Source organism: Clinocottus analis, unplaced genomic scaffold (genome assembly GCF_023055335.1).
Source record: "Clinocottus analis isolate CAN_PGR_092001 unplaced genomic scaffold, fCliAna1.0.p SCAF_17, whole genome shotgun sequence".
In the NCBI taxonomy this organism is placed as follows: Eukaryota; Metazoa; Chordata; class Actinopteri; order Perciformes; family Cottidae; genus Clinocottus; species Clinocottus analis.
Window position 1 is genome coordinate 6,905,550 of NW_027175898.1, and position 16,694 is coordinate 6,922,243.

The 16,694-nt window shown below is 43.2% G+C and overlaps 1 protein-coding gene across 3 annotated transcripts in view; it reads left to right on the plus strand.

Moving 5' to 3' along the window:
* eml5 (EMAP like 5) overlaps positions 1-16,694 on the plus strand; it is a 33,075-nt gene that overhangs the window by 1,662 nt on the left and 14,719 nt on the right. For all 3 annotated transcript variants that reach the window (XM_068580090.1, XM_068580091.1, XM_068580092.1), the window contains exons 2-16: positions 3,690-3,849; positions 5,937-6,035; positions 6,542-6,610; positions 9,957-10,142; positions 10,694-10,829; positions 11,507-11,708; positions 12,096-12,233; positions 12,366-12,622; positions 12,752-12,964; positions 13,059-13,226; positions 14,589-14,695; positions 14,798-14,916; positions 15,055-15,241; positions 15,416-15,521; positions 15,927-16,020. In XM_068580090.1, the coding sequence (XP_068436191.1) occupies positions 3,690-3,849; positions 5,937-6,035; positions 6,542-6,610; positions 9,957-10,142; positions 10,694-10,829; positions 11,507-11,708; positions 12,096-12,233; positions 12,366-12,622; positions 12,752-12,964; positions 13,059-13,226; positions 14,589-14,695; positions 14,798-14,916; positions 15,055-15,241; positions 15,416-15,521; positions 15,927-16,020 (2,241 nt within the window). The remainder of the gene's footprint in view (positions 1-3,689; positions 3,850-5,936; positions 6,036-6,541; positions 6,611-9,956; positions 10,143-10,693; positions 10,830-11,506; positions 11,709-12,095; positions 12,234-12,365; positions 12,623-12,751; positions 12,965-13,058; positions 13,227-14,588; positions 14,696-14,797; positions 14,917-15,054; positions 15,242-15,415; positions 15,522-15,926; positions 16,021-16,694) is intronic.

The window sequence follows — 16,694 nt, forward strand, 5'->3', positions numbered from 1 at the left end:
ACTAACCCTCTGCTTCCCAGTGGGAGAAGTGCCCGAGCTCAAGCACTTAGCTGGCTGGAGGAGTCACTGACTGCATGTGCAAGACTAATGACTATGCCAAAGTAATGAATTGGTAAACCATTTAAATCAACCATCTGTACATCTGTTATCACTATTGCAAGCAAAGTTGTGAGGATTCAATCACACCGAGCTCCTTATGCTGTTATCCGGTCTTTTGTTTGCATTTTATTCAACCAGGCTGTTTAACATAGATACAAAGCTTTGGCGATTTGAACACATTTACAGTAAAAAGGCTACACAGATCTCTTGAGCTGTCTGTTATTGTTGACACACTCCAGGTGAACTTAATTTTAAATGTAGATCCCAGAGGAGTGCTTGTGAAGCTTCCATGAACACTTCCTTTGACTTATACTGTGATGGCACAATGAGGAGCAATCCTCAGATTCAGTGCCGAATAAATGTTGGACTGCTCTCACGTTGCATTGACTTGTGGAATAGACGCAGCCCCCACAGATAGCACTACATTACCCTCTCTTTTGTTGCTCTTGTTTACCATTGTCTTGGTCTATTTTGGTTGTTTGTGAGCTACATCTAAATTGGTGCTTTACTTTATGAATTAATTGCTGGCCTTGTTTCTCCCGCCTGGTTCTGTCTTGCCCCACAGCCCCTTCACACTGGTCTCCCAGTCAGATGTGGAGGAGCTAACAGGTTTTCACATGAATGAAAGGCTCAGCTGTCTATGACAGTGCAACAAATGAAATTAAATTCATAGGTTGTTGAGCAATAACATAATACACTGAGGCTGTTAATTTGCTGTAGTTAAAACACAAATCCCGCTCAAGTGTTAGTAAAATTATTTGTATTACGTTTTTTTGGCTGATCTTTCACCACATCGTATTTGTTTCACTCTCTTGCAGCTCAGATATGTATTCTAGTCTAAAACTCAAAGAACCTGAGGCGACCGCTAAAAACCTCGTCAGAACCACAAAGCTTTATTTTTGCTATGCTGACATAAACCCGAACAATGCACTCAAACAGATTCATGCAAACTAAAAGAGTAAGCAGAATTACAAAAAGATGCTTTGAGTTTGTGATGCCATTGAGTTCCCATAACCACTGCAAAGCCATGTATACAATCCTGTCCAGGAACATATTTGAGATATTTTGTCACAGTGAAAACATAAACGTCTGCTCCAAAAATTAGGTGTTGTGGAGGCAACAGTGTCGAAACATGTCTGAAGATAACTAGCTTTATTTTTTGCTGTTTTAAAAAAAATCTTGGCTCATTCATGTTCTTTGTTTAAATAAAGCGTGAGAGATAATGACAAGGTACGGACACAGGAATAAAGGGTTGTGTTATGTTAAAATGTCTTATTGATGATATTAGTTATGATGGACCACAGACAGAGGATTATAGACGCCAGACCGAGACCTGGTCTTGTTTCAGTGAGCTGAGAGAGACACAGTGAATCTGTGAACTGTAAGCTAATGCAAAGTGGTCCAATATAAGACGGTCTAAAAAAAAAAGTACATTACAACCACTTTTACTGTTGGTGACAATGCTGTCTGCCTATAAGTCTGCTTTTGCTTCTTACCTTCACACATATTTTGGTGCTCTGTGCAGAGTGCCAGTGAGATGCTCTTAGGTCCCATCATCACTGTGAGTTGCTGCCTCGTCTCTAAAGAGCAGATCTGTCTCCCCCAATTAGGATCCTTCAGAGTTCGGTACAGTTACTTAGCGCAATGGCATGATTCAGCATTGTCGTCACCTCGATTAAAGAAATAAACTCGGACAGACATTTCATTTAAGGGGTGGTGTTATGAATGTTTTACACAGAAGAGGTGGAAGCCGCTCCAGATGCTCCGATATTGTTCACCTCACTTTACTCTCACTCAGAAACAGCTCATATGTTAATATCACTATTATTTTTGTGTAACTTTAATACATTTATGAGTTGCTGATAAAAAATAATAATAATGATGCTGGAGTGTAAAAGGTGTGTCTTGTGCTATTCTGGTTTAGTTGACCTTTGTCTCTTTCTGTGCTGCATCTTTGCATCTTCACAATTAAACACAACTCTTCTGGCTGTTTCTTTTCTTCATGTCTACATGGAAAGAGTCTGTTTAATTGATGCAGGGTTTAGCCAGTTTTGTACGACAGGACTTGGCAGACGGAAGACAGCCGTAGCCCATATCAAACCGGAGAACCCCGGCGATGCACTGCAGGCTAAGTCATTAGTGATGGCATTTAGCAAGCTCCTCAGCCGACAGAAATGTAAATGAAACAGCAATCTTGTTACTGACTTAAAGCAGAAACATGAACACACAATAAAGCTGGTAGGATAAGAAACATAACTGAAGTGAAAGTCTTGCTGAGTTACAGGGTTTCCTGGAAATACTTTTGGCATGAGATTGACTCCATAGCTGTTGGACATTTTATTTTTTAGCATTCATGTTTCATGTTGATCCAGGGTCAAACCAGACAGATTCACTGTGCACCACCTGCTTGTGCCAAAGCGATTTCTCTGCTGCGTCTGTCTGCATCTCAAAGGGGTCCAGTCATGCTTCTTTTTTTCTTCCTCTGAATGCTATAAATAGTTGCTTTGGTCTGATTATATAATTCATAAAAAAACAAGATGTAAAATTGTGCTATGTTGGAGAGCGGTTCCACAAAGAAGCTAGGAAGCGGAGGTGATGAGAGAGAGCAAGGAGAGAGGGTTGCGGGAGGACAAAGATTTGACCTGTCACATCTCACACACCTCAGCGTTCACAGACGTTACACCGCCAAAGCTTTGTCAAGTCCTTGGTGGCGGCGTGTTTCGAATGCAGATGCGGTGTCGCGAGTCAGACGGAATGACTACGCTTATAAACTTGGGAGGGCGAGGGCGGAGAAAAGGAGGTAGATTAAGGTGTAAAGTGAATGTGGAAGAAGAAAGCCCCATTTGTCATGAGCTGCTTGGACTCGGCAGGTTGAGGCCTCATCTAGCCGCCTGTCTGAATTCAAGCCAGGATTAGAAATTCTGGCAAAACAGGCAGCCTGACTATAATGGAGGGGAGTTCGGTCGCAGCATGAAATATATAGGCCGGGACAGGGCAAGAGGAAGAATTGCCCAGTGAATCACTCAAGCCGGCCTGGAACGTGACTGGCGGCCGCTGAAAGGATGGGCGGAGAAAGGGGGAGGGAGTGACAGCTTTATACAGCAGTCTGTTGCTCAGCTGTATAGTGGGACTGCTCGTGGGTGGGGGAGGCACGAGTGGATGGGAGAGATTATGTAACAGTGTTACAAACATATGCCCGGTGATGCGAGGAAACCCCCGGATGAATTAGAAAAGGTAAAATGGGCAGAGAGTAGTTCAAGGGATGCTGAAAAAAAAATAGACAAGAAAGTGGGGGGAAAAAATCGAAAATTTACCAATGCTGCTTTTTATACTCTATGAACACCCTGTAGGCACGCACGAAGCCAGGCTGTGTATTTGAGCATGACTGAGTTAATTGGACCATGTCACCTCGTCAAGCTGCCCTTCTGCTTCCATGTTCAGACCCATCACAGACTTAATGTGTTCATCTCATCCCAGTAGTTTCTGCTGGGAGGTGAATCCCTCGTTTGCTCACTGCACACACTCACAAGAACACAAAATGGCTAACCAGATGTTTTCGCTCCCTTTCCTCGCTCTCTCTCTCTGTACAGTTTAGCTCTGCATCCGGAGCGTGTGTTGGTGGCCACAGGACAGGTGGGCAAGGAGCCTTACATCTGTGTTTGGGACTCCTACACCGTGCAGACTGTGTCCATCCTCAAGGATGTGCACACACATGGCATCGCCTGCCTGGCCTTCGACCTGGAGGGACAGGTACAGTACTATAATAATAAAATCCCAGGGAGTTGACTGTTCCCAAGCATTGTTTGAATTACTGCCCAGTTATTTATTTATTTAGTCCAGAAAGCGCTAGTTTCTGTTGTGTTGAAAAGAGCACAGACAGCACTGAAAGTTTAGGCAGCTCAGCAATCAAAACCATGCTCCAGCGCTGCACACTGGCTTTTGCAGCTTGCCCGCTGGGCTGAGTTTCTGAATGACACATCTGTGAATACTCCAGCAGTATTGGCTGGACAGCTGCACCTAGACATGCTCTACTTGGTAGACTTTAGTCAGCTGCAATGCTTGGTACTGTGCATGACAGAGTACGACGGGACCTGGTTGTGTTAAGGTGGGAAAAGCTTGAGCATACCGGAAAACTTTACATACAAAAGTGAAAATACAGTTAGCAACCGGCCTCAGGATAGCAGGAACATGCAACACGTGCAAACTATTTTAACTTGAAATTAAACCAGGTAATTTTATCTTTCGAGCTCCCTGCAGCTCCCTGGAGACTCGCTGCCAGTTAATATTGACCCACTGCAACCTCCACCCAATGCTGATTTGGACAATGAAAATGGATATTGTGGAGAAGCATCTCTAGGTTTTTATCTTTGGAAGTCTCTGCATTGCCACCTTAGGACCTCCCAGAGTTACACCTCCTGCATCTTGCAGTAAGAGACAAGGAGATGACCCCGTGCTATTTTTCTGCTCGGGTAGAGAGCTGTGGATTTAGATGGAATGTGACAATGTTAAAAGCCAGAGGAGGCTCCATCGCCTCTTAGTTTAGCAGCTCTATTTACTCTCCATCTCTCTCCTTGCTGGATTAGAGGAAGTCAGAACTGAACTCAGGACAATTCAGTGGAATGCCTTGTGCCATTACCCTGTCCATCTATTAAAGCAATATCAAAATATACACTGATGTTTGAGACATCTCTTCTAGGTATTTCAGTATGAGCTGCAGTTGTGCTGACTGGTAAGAAGAGTATAACTCATGACCTTTGTTGTACTTTATTCTTGTTGTTCCGAGTACTCCAACCAGTCTACATGCCGCATTATGCTCATGTCTTGATTAAAACCCTTCCTGTACAAATGATTGCAGAAAATATTCCCTCATGAAACTTTCATTTATGCTCAACAGTAAATAGACAGTGAAATTAATGCCAGCTTTTGTAAGTGGGATATATTCACTTATATTAGCGAGACTGATTATCTGTAGATATTGTGACAATGCTTATGTTCAGCATCACATTACACATTTTAGTTTTAAAATTGATATATTATAGAATTGAGTCACTATTTGACATTTTAAAGTTATTAAAAGTCATCCTGGGGGGAACATGGATGTGTATACCAAATTAAGTGCCAGTCTTTCGAACAGTTATTTAGACATTTACCAAAAAACAAAAATGCCTTCACCAAAGTCATTCGGGTTCCTCATCTGTGGACCAAAAATGCTTGTAAAACATTTCAAGGAAATTCTTTGAAAGGTTGTTGAGATATTCCCCGAGCAGAAAAGATTACTTGAGTTATGAAATTATGGATGTACTTTTAAAGCTTATATTCCACATGGTTTCACTGGGTTTCTTCACACAATGGGCCTCTTTGCTTATTCAAATACAGACTTTTCTTAGTACAAGTTAAAACAGTGCAAAGATACTCCTCTCGATAGCTGAACACTTATTCAGCAGTGGATAAGAGGACACCCTTCATCCTGTAAAGTAAGCTGCAGAGTGGAGAAGGACTTCCATAAGAGCTGCTCTCCTCTCTTCTGCTCCACTGCTGCTGCTGCTGCTGCTGCTGCTGCTGCTGCTGCTGCTGCTGCTGCTGCTGCTGCTGCTGCTGCTGCTGCTGCTGCTGCTGCTGCTGCTGCTGCCTACTCACTCAGTCAGCTATAGGAGGCTCCTCCAGCAAAAGCACTCAAATGTGCTCACTGGAAGTGCCAGGGGCGAGACAACTGCTCTCTGTAGCCGTTATTAGCTCTTTTATTGTGCTCTGCCATGTCACAGTGGACCAAGCTTAGTTTGTTTGGCAGTGATTGTTGCAATTCAATCTGATGTGTTTTTTCTTTGCTCTCTTTGCAGTGTCTGGTGTCCGTGGGTTTGGACTCTAAAAACACAATCTGTGTGTGGGATTGGAGGAGAGGAAAGGTTTTGGCAGCCGCTCCCGGTCATACGGACAGGGTAGACGCTTTCTTCCTCCCCTGTCTCCGCCATAAGCTCAGTATCGACCGCCTTAATTAGCCATAGATGCAGGATGGAGTGCATGCCCAAAGGGGACATAAACAAGTTAGGCCTGATTGATTGTGCGCTTTCCAGAGCCCATCTGAGAGGGTGCACAGCAAATGAAAAGGAATTTAAAAAAGATAAAATACAGGCAGCTGTTTTTTCTCATTCAGCCCACACATATATTAAAATGCAGTCTGTAGAAACACACACAGACACAGACACAGACACAGACACAGACACACACACACACACACACACACACACACACACACACACACACACACACACACACACAATTTCTTTTCATTTTCTCTGTTTTAATTTTTTGTCAGGTTTTAAAATAGAATTTAACAAAAATAAACATCACATTACCTATATACATGAAGGATTAATATGGTGCATATTAATATGCATAATATGATATTTTGCTGTTTGTCTAACAATATGTTTTTGGCCCACAGATATTTGACATATCATGGGATTTGTACCAGCCGAGCAAGCTTGTAAGCTGTGGTGTCAAACATATCAAGGTACATACACTTCCGGGTTATTCTACACTGTGCAGATTACAGCCGGCTCTTGAGAGCTGCAGTTCTTCATTTGCATAATATTTGAAAACAGATTTTGAGGAGGTCGGCTCTGTTGGCTCCGTGCCCCCTTCTTCTCTGCCTCCTCTGCTTTATCGCCACGACCATATCCTTAAAATAGATGTATGCTAATTCACTTTATGGTTATAAGGCACTTAACATAAGTAGGACAGGCAATGACTCATAGTCTGTTCCCTCAAATTTGTAGTAATCTGCACTGCAGAGAAGGAAAATGTTTTCTTTTTGTGGAGAGCCATGAGACTGCTTCTCAGCTCTCCTCATTCAGCTTTTTAAAACACTCTCCCATTCAAACTTCCCTTCTCAGGCCTATCTCTAGCACTTCTAGAGTGGTGTTCATCAATCTTTAATGAGTTCCTGCTGGGTGTCTTCGCCAAGCCTTCCCTTGGGATGTCAAAGTGTTCCTTGAGTGGCATGGCCGTGAGGAAACAACAAGGAGTCCAAAGTCACAGAGGAGACTTGTTGGCAAAACATTAGAAAGATAGTGAATCCCGCTCGGATAAGAAATGTGAGCACTCGCCCTGTGAGAACGTCACTAACAACGCCCACTTCTCAATCCAGCTTGACTTGCCTCCTCTCATAGTAATTCCCCCCTGAACTCTGCACCCACCGCCGTGGCACAGATCCCCCCCTCCCCACTCCAGTCTACGTTGAATCCCCAATATTGCCCCTCCTCCTCTTTCCCTCGCTTCTGATTTCCTGATGCCAAGGCAATCCAGCAATTGTCCCACATAATTCCCCAGCCTTCACCCTGTGGACCATGTGACATCTGCTCGCCGGCCCTGTGCTCGCTCAGCGATTAAAGCACTCAGAGCACCCAAGAGATTTAGTCCCAGTAATCCACTCACGAGCGGGCTGAGGAATACTCGACCTCTTGTGATGGGGACCCAGACCACCTCCACCTTACGCAGCTCCTCTGAGCTAATTATACAATAATTTGTGTTTTGATTTGTTCAGGACAAATCAGACCTTACCGTGGCCCCTATTCAGCCCACATGTACAAAAACACGACACCTACCAATCATCTGGCCTGACTAGTTTCTAATTAAAAGTTGTTTAAAGGACCAGACTGCTGGTTTTGCGGGATGTAGCCTTGTGGCTTCCCATCTTTTTAAAGTGTGACCCCTTGAAACAAAGCCTTATCTATTCATCATCAGCTGCATTCTTTACTTTTTTTTTCGAGAGGCTCAAAGAGGCAAAATCATCCAGTAACTCAAAAAAGGAAAACGTTTGAGGAAATGTTTTTTTTCTGCTTCCTATCTTCTTCATTTATGTTGGTGTCCTAGCCCTCAGGTTGGAAACCATTGTTAAAGCCCATTGAGTAAATATCCTGAATACAATGTACACAACAGCTTGAATACCATGCTGTGTCAAATTCTGATACAAGATATGTTGATATTTATCATGTCGTCATTATGAAGTCACACAGTGCTTTCACTACATTTTCCTTCCACGCCATTGTTCTGACAACATTTTTATGTAAACCTGATGTTGCCACACATTGCCACAGAAGTGAGCTTGAGTTTGGCACCATGTGGATGAATGACAACAGCTTCGAGAAAATCAGCTTCCAGCAATGCTGACACACAGCCATCTTGTTTTCCTTACAGTGAGCTGCCAAAAAATTGACCTCTGTTAGCATAGCATTTAGCGCTCTGACACCATTCAGGGCATAGTCACTATAGTCTGACATTGTGATACTGATATTATGAGTAAGATCAGACAGGGACGATGCAGTAGCTGATGACTTACAACCCTCTCAACACTAATTGCACTTAAGTAATTAAACTGGATGGAATGGTGAAGGTAACTGAGCTAATGAAATATTGCTCATCCTGGGTTGCGGGCAGCAGTTTAAACTGCCAGGGCGTTCTCTGGGGGATGTTTAAGAAATACAAAATGTTATTCAGAGAAAACAACGTTGTTAACCAGGTCTTGCTTTTTCTAGTACATTTCCACCTACTGTGCTCTCCCTCTACCTCTCCCTCTGTGCTTTCCTCTCCTGCTCCTGGCCTCACCTTAAACCCTCCTCAGCATCTCGTCTCCTCTAAGTAATTCAGCAGCGAAGGGATTAGCTGCCGCTCGTGACTTGCTGCCTTATCAGTTGCGACCAGGGAGGGCTGTGCAGTCACACCGCATCCATCCCAGCTGCCTTTGCAACAGGCTGGGCCACAAACCTGCTCCTGCCCCCATCTCAGCCAACCCTTGTAACCAGCATGACACACTTCAACCTGCATATACGTAACACACACACCTATGATCTTTACTACTTAACCTTCAGCCTCGACCCCTCACTTAGCTCACTCACATGCAAATACTCACTCCGAGCTCAGTTAGGGGCTCAGGATTAGGACAGACTTGTCATGATGAGGTGCGTACAAGCTTCAGATCTTTGATTGCAGCGCTGCGTCTGAGGCTGTGATGTCCATCTCTGATAATCGATCTCTCCTGTTCGCACACGACAGCCCTATCAGTCAGGAGGATAGTTGTTAGTGAGCTTGTGACAGGCTGTCACTGTGAGGAGCTCATTTATTCATTCTGTAACTATCTATCATGCCCCAGTCATTGTGTTATCAAAAGCACCACCGACAATTTCTGCATTTTCGTAGCAGAATCATCCTGGTTCAAGGTTATTTTAGTTTAAAACTTTTAGTTTTTGCAATGAGCCAGATGTCAGGTATTGGGCACGAACATTTTGAATTGCTGCTGCTTCACGGTGATGAGTTTGTCTGTGCTACAAGTAGCGACTGCTCTGCTTGAGCTTCCTCCCTGTGATCTCATCTCCATGCAGACCGAGCGTCTCTCTTTCACTCTCTCCTCCTGCTTTTGAAGGATTCAGCCCTCAGACGAAGCTGTGTCAGTGCATCCCAATGACCTTCATAAATAATGAGTCATGTGTGTGTCTGTGTCTGTGCATGCTGATCAGATGGTTACAACACTGACCCCCAGCAAGACTCCTCAGTATCACATGAAGAGGAGGGGAAGCATTCAAATTTGACTTTGCTTTCCTTCAAGGTCTCTGTGGATGTGTGTGTGTGTGTGTGTGTGTGTGTGTGTGTGTGTGTGTGTGTGTGTGTGTGTGTGTGTGTGTGTGTGTGTGTGTGTTGAAGTTTGCTCTGTGTGCAGCTGTCAAACAATAAATTACTTGATTGTTTTTTATTCTTTTGTGTCCAAATGTTCCATAATTATCCATTTGGATTTGTTTATGGCAGGCTTACAGGGGGGATTATTAGCCACCATACTCTTTCACTCTTTCTGTTTGTGTTTGCAGTTTTGGAGCTTATGTGGTAATGCTCTCACACCCAAACGTGGTGTTTTTGGCAAAACGGGGGATCTCCAAACCATCCTCTGCCTCGCCTGCGCCAAGGACGAGGTCACATATTCAGGTGCCTTGAATGGCGACATCTACGTGTGGAAAGGGATTAATCTGATGAGGACGGTGCAAGGAGCTCATGGGGTGAGTTGTTTGTGTGCTTTGTGGCTCCGGCTGATTCTGCACCCTGCTGCACCACATACAAAAGACTCACAGTAAATCTGGTAAACTTAACCACGGTCAAAGCCATGCACGCTGGCTTCATTTGATTCTGCTCAGTAGAAAAGGATCAGCCTTTTGCTCCACAGGATTAAATGATATCTATGGGATCAACAGCTGGGTGAGGGGATGGGTGGATGGGGGAGGGGATAATAACTTCAGTACATGTTCATTGCTGCTTTTTGTACCACAAAATGTCTCACTGAGGGTTTAACAATGTGCCTCCCTGTGCATACACAGACATTTAGCCAAAGGAGGTCATCAGTAGAGCTTTCCAGTAAAAAAAATGAAGAGAGGACATCTAGCGTTACCTAGTTCTGTAATATCTTGAGGCCAAAGTAGCAGGTTTGTAATTGTAAAAGTCTTGTTAAACAAATGCCTGGCTGAGCGGCAGCAGCATTGTGTGGTCTATAGCTGCTTCTGTCATTGCATATTTATTGTGAAGATCCTCACTGACAGCCTGTCATTTTCTCCAGTCAGGGATTTTCAGCATGAATGTCTGTGAAGAGGGCTTCGCCACCGGGGGCCGAGATGGCTGCGTCCGGCTGTGGGATCTCAACTTCAAACCAATTACTGTCATTGATCTCAGGGAAACAGACCAAGGGTATAAAGGTGATGTCAAGCAGCCTCACTTTTCCTTTAATCTGATCATAGAAAGGCCAAACTTTGGTCTCCTGTCACACTTGAAGAATTGTGTAAATCTAGAAGAAGAAGAAGAAGAAGAAGAAGAAGAAAAAGAAGAAGAAGAAGAAGAAGAAGAAGAAGAAGAAGAAGAAGAAGAAGAAGAAGAAGAAGAAGAAGAAGAAGAAAAAACAACAACAACCCCTTTATGAAGTTTATCATCTCCTTATTAACATTTTCCTTCTTGTTTTCTATTTCCTCCATCTCTTATATTATAATGTTGGACCTAACAGTAGCTAGAGGTGAAAATAGCAGAGGTGGGTATTACGATTACAGACAGAGTTAATAGTCTTGTCGATAACCATGTGGGAACAGATGTCATGTTTACATATGTACGTATAGGGCACGCGCTTCCTCCGTACTCTTCTGGCAGTATAACCCAGAGTCAGTTGGCAGATTGGTTTGACAACATGTGCTGTCCTTGTATTTCCTGTTAAATCTCTCTCCTCGGTAGTCTGCAGATGGCTATTTGCAGCTTCTGTCTTTATTATCCCTGTCGTGTTATCTTATAATTGTGTAAACATTTGCAAATGTCTGTCTGCTTTCGTGTTAACATGCTTCATCAATTGTTTTCATGTTTTTTAAGTGCATGTGTGTGTTTTTGACAGGGCTGTCTGTGCGCAGCGTGTGCTGGCGAGGGGATCACATCCTGGTGGGCACGCAAGACAGTGAGATCTTCGAGGTGGTGGTCCACGACCGCACCAAGCCCTTCCTCATCATGCAGGGTCACTGTGAGGGCGAGCTTTGGGCTCTAGCCGTACACCCGACTAAGCCTCTGGCCATGACAGGAAGCGATGATCGATCAGTCAGGTGAAGCTCCTGACACGTTTCAATGGTGTTCATTTAACCTATATTGTTACATTTTGGGAATTGCTGTTAATTCAGTATCAAAAGTAACCTGATCACAATATTGAGAAACAGCCATTTGTTTTAAAAACTGAAAGATTGTCACACTTTCCTTGATAGTTTTTTGATGAGCTATTCCTCAGAGTGTGGCACTGATTAATTTGGATTCCTTTATTAATCTCTTTGTTCACTAACATTTACAACAATGAAGCAGTTGTAACAGTCAGTGTGCAGTCAAAAGCCAAATACACCAAAGGACAGACAGCACACACATCCCTGCCATGGTTGTTTGACTTTGTAATCCCATCACTGCTTTGCCTCTTCATTTGTCCTACTTCTCTGAGTCTACAGGATATGGAGCCTGATAGATCATGCACTTATAGCTCGCTGTAACATGGAGGAGCCTATCCGCTGTGCCGCCGTGAGCACTGATGGAATTCACCTGGCGCTGGGAATGAAGGATGGCTCCTTCACCGTTCTCAGAGTCAGGTGTGTAAAAATTGAAATAGCCCCATTTGGCTCAATTTTGATCCTCTGCAGTGGTTACTATGATAAAGAGCTTCATCACTTTTTGTCCATTTTAGCGCCTTATTCAAGTCACATTTCTGTGTCTCCCTCCAGAGACATGACAGAGGTGGTCCACATCAAGGACAGGAAGGAAGCCATACATGAGTTGAAGTATTCCCCCGATGGGGCTCACTTGGCTGTTGGCTCTAATGACAATTCAGTGGATATCTATGGTGTGGTGCAGAGGTACAAGAAAGTGGGCGAGTGCATCGGCTCCAACAGCTTCATCACACACATGGACTGGTCCACGGACAGCAAGTGCCTGCAGATCAATGACGGCAGTGGCAGAAGGCTCTTCTACAGGATGCCAAGTAAATTAAAACTATCTGAATCATGTTCAATGTCTGTTAGTGGCAACTGAAAAGCCCCAAGAAGCTGCTATGATGTAAGACAGACACAGAGCTTTCTTGTGAGATAAAATGTTTCTGTCTTCTGTTGAGGTGGGAAGGAGGTGACCAACAGGGAAGAGCTGAAACTGGTCCAGTGGGCGTCATGGACGTGTGTGTTGGGCCCAGAGGTTAATGGAATATGGCCTAAGTACTCAGACATCAACGACATTAACTCTGTTGACGCCAACTTCAACAATCAAGTCTTAGTAACAGCTGATGACTACGGATTAGTCAAACTTTTACGATATCCATGTGTAAAAAAAGGTAAAAAAGACAAAACTGTTTTATTTTTTTAGGAAAAGTTAAGTTCTGATGTTTGTATCTACTGTGTTACTGATATGTCTCCCTTTGATTGTAGGTGCTAAATTTAAAAAGTATTTAGGTCATTCAGCCCACATAACCAACGCCAGATGGTCACATGACTACCAGTGGGTCATAACTATTGGTGGTGCTGATCACTCGGTGTTCCAGTGGAAGTTTGTTCCTGAAAGAAAGTCTAAAGAGGCCATGCATATAGCGCCACAGGGTAAGATGATACCTTTATTAATGTATTACATTTTACCTTCTTATCAATCCAATTAGGAGGAATATAACAGTGTTTCATTTTAATGTAGCTATGTATGGAGACCAGTGACTTGCATTACTGATATTATTCATTTCATAAAATCAGTGGCTTCTGCCAACAACACACTATCAAATTAGGCTGAGTGGCGAACCCTGATGGAAAGTTTGATATCTACTTTAATTTCCTTTTTCCTGGGACTTCACTCCGAAAACAGGCTTTGGACTGAGCCAGGTGTCCTCTTACTTCCAGTCTTTATAGGTTGGCTATGCTAGGCTAATCTCCTTTCAGATTGAGCTCCATATTTAGTTGTCATGTTGGGAAATATGCTCATGCTCATATAATAAAATGTTCATTTTCTTGTCAAAAGTTAGATGGGAAGACTGATTCACTCTTGTGTCCGTATGTATAAAAAATGAAGCTATCGTTGGGAGCTTGTTATCTTTGCTGAGCACGAAGACTGGAAACAGGGGTAAACAACTAGCCTGGCTCTCCAATGGGAACAAAACCAGCCCATCAGCACCTCTAAAGCTCACTAATGACTGTTAATCGTTATATCTTGTGTGTTTAATCCAGTTCCTCCCATAAAATAGAGCCTTTTTTTGTCTACATTATTTATGCTAAGCTAAGCTAAGCAGCTGTTGGCTGCAGCCACATATTTAACTCACAGACATGAGAGGAGGATCAATATCTCTAAAATGTCAAACTATTCCTTATCTTCTTTCCCTTTTCCTTCTTCTTTACATTTTAGGGGTTGAATGGTTGGCAGTAATGTAATAAAGTAATATACCGCTAAACCACCAGAGAGCAATGCACTAGATTGATCCCTCCCTGTACTTTTTGCTCATGAACTACCAGTTCTATGAAGATGGAACAACCATCACATTAATAAAGACAAAACCAAAATAGTAAATGAAGCTAGGAAAGTATAATTGCATTGTCATTCCCAATTTTTTTTCTCCCAGAAACAGCTCAGCTGTGCTTTCTGAAATTAAAGAACAAACTAACTGCCTTTCCTTTTAATTTTCCTAATGGATCTTGTGAGAAGCCGCCCTTAGCTGCCAGTTCTGCTTATTGCCTTGTCTTGGCACGGCTTTACTGTGCTGCATCAGCATTTTTCTGTATTTATCTTGAGCGATGTCACTGTGAAGCACGACTGCCTGATAAATAGGAGATGTCACAGGATTATTACATGATTGACTCTCACTTCTACTTAAACAGGATGCAGGTAGTTGTCACTCTGTGCGCAGTGGGATATTTCTCTGATTTAGAGGCAAGGAAGGATTTTATATATAAGTCATGATGCAACCTTGTTTCTGCCCGCAGAGACCTTGGCAGACTCTAACAGTGAAGAATCGGACTCTGATCAGTCAGACGTACCCGAGATGGACTCAGAAATCGAGCAAGAGACTCAGCATACGTATCTACGACAGGTTTGTGATCATGTCAAACATTTTCCGCTTTTAAACATGGCTCCCTGAAAGTCATATTTGTTCGCAAACATAGAAGGTGCACACGTTTCTATCTTCATCCAGGTTTATAAAGAAGATCTACCTCAGCTCAAAGAGCAGTGCAAAGAGAAGCATCGAGCGATAGCCATGAAGAAGAAAGAGCGAGCACCCGGGAGTGGGGTAAAGCTGCACTTTATTCATGGGTAGGTTTACCATGTAGCATCTGAACAGAGAAACCTTGGAAAGGCTGATATTGTAAGATGAATTTCAACTAGGCAAGACATCTGCTTTTGCATTTAAGCCCTTCGTATAGTCTTTTTCTTGTTTTTCTTTGCTTACAGCTACAGGGGTTATGACTGCAGAAGCAACCTGTTCTACACCCAGACCGGGGAGATAGTCTACCATGTAGCTGCCATTGGGGTTGTGTACAACAGACAGCAGAATACTCAACGTTTCTACATGGGCCATGATGATGACATCCTCTCTCTGGCTATCCACCCCCTCAAAGACTTTGTAGCAACAGGACAAGTAGCTACCTGCACCTCTGACATAAAATATTCAACATGTCTTTTAGTTTAGTTCTTGACTCCTCAGAGATGAGCTGAGAGAGATTCTTTGCCATATTAAAACCCACATTTTCTTGTGTAAATGGGTGGATTTAAGTGGATTGTGTACACACTATGTATGCTGTTGTTTATTCAGGTCGGCAGGGATTCCTCCATCCACATATGGGACACAGAAACGTTAAAACCCATATCTGTGTTGAGGGGTTTCCACCAGCTCGGAGTGTGCGCTCTGGACTTCTCAGGTAACTCAATGGTTGTAGTCAGACTGCTTTTAATCCTCCTATCCAGACGGATTCAACATAATATGCTCTTTATTTTTTCGCAAATTCCAGACATCCTGCTTTTCACAAGGGATCAAAATACCCTTTTCACAAAAGACACCCACTTTACAAGCAACACTGAAAAAACTATATCTGCTGTCTTTAAGTCTCAGCAGTCTGGCGGCATCAAGGTAGAGCTGTTCATCTCGCTTCCCCTAATTGGCCTTAGACAGAGCCAGCGTGGTGATATGTATGTCAGTGTCAGTGAATCGCCTGCCGTAGATCAAACCCTCTGGGCTTCTTTTATGTTTCTAACAAGTACCGAACTTCACTGAACCAAAGGCTCTGTATATGCTGTTCTGAATGGTTTTGGTTTTCCCTCCACAGCGGATGGCAAACGGCTGGCCTCGGTGGGCCTGGACGAAAATCACACCATTGTGCTGTGGGACTGGAGGAAGGGGGAGAAGCTCTCTGCCATGCGGTTAGTACAGCCAGATACAGTGTTTATATGGCTACAGGTGAGCCTTCCAGCACACAGCTGTCCCATCATCCAAAAAGATTTGACAAACTTTCCTGATAATTGTAAAGATTGTTTTAGTGCTTTTAGTTTGAATTTGGACATTTATGGATGAGGGCTAAATTGAAGCCACTTGAGCTGTGCAGAGCTGACACCGTGATTGATGGTGAGGAAAGAAGAGGAATTACCTTTTAGATTAAAATGCGGCTCCGCTGCAACACTTAACCCTGACAAGGTCCGAATAATGAGAGTAGGAGTTTGCCCCAAGGCTCCATCTGCAGAGCCATAATTGAATTAAATTAAATTAAATTATTAATCTTTCATGGGCTCATTCTGGCAAGTTTGGGTGCTTAATATGTCAGATATTATTTTGACAAGGAAACGATACAAAACAAATGGGTTGCATGAACAATAAAGTGGTAATAAAAACGCATGGAAATTGTATGCACAGCCCACGGGTTTGTCCAAATGGCCGAAACATATTGGACAATAAAGATTTTCAAAGTACATCAAATATGAATAGTGTCGAAGGCAACATAATCCTAAGCTTAGATGTGACAGACTTCCTATACCGCTGGAGACGATGATGCAAATGGTCGCTGTGTGCATAGGATGAACACGACACATGCGACCAGATA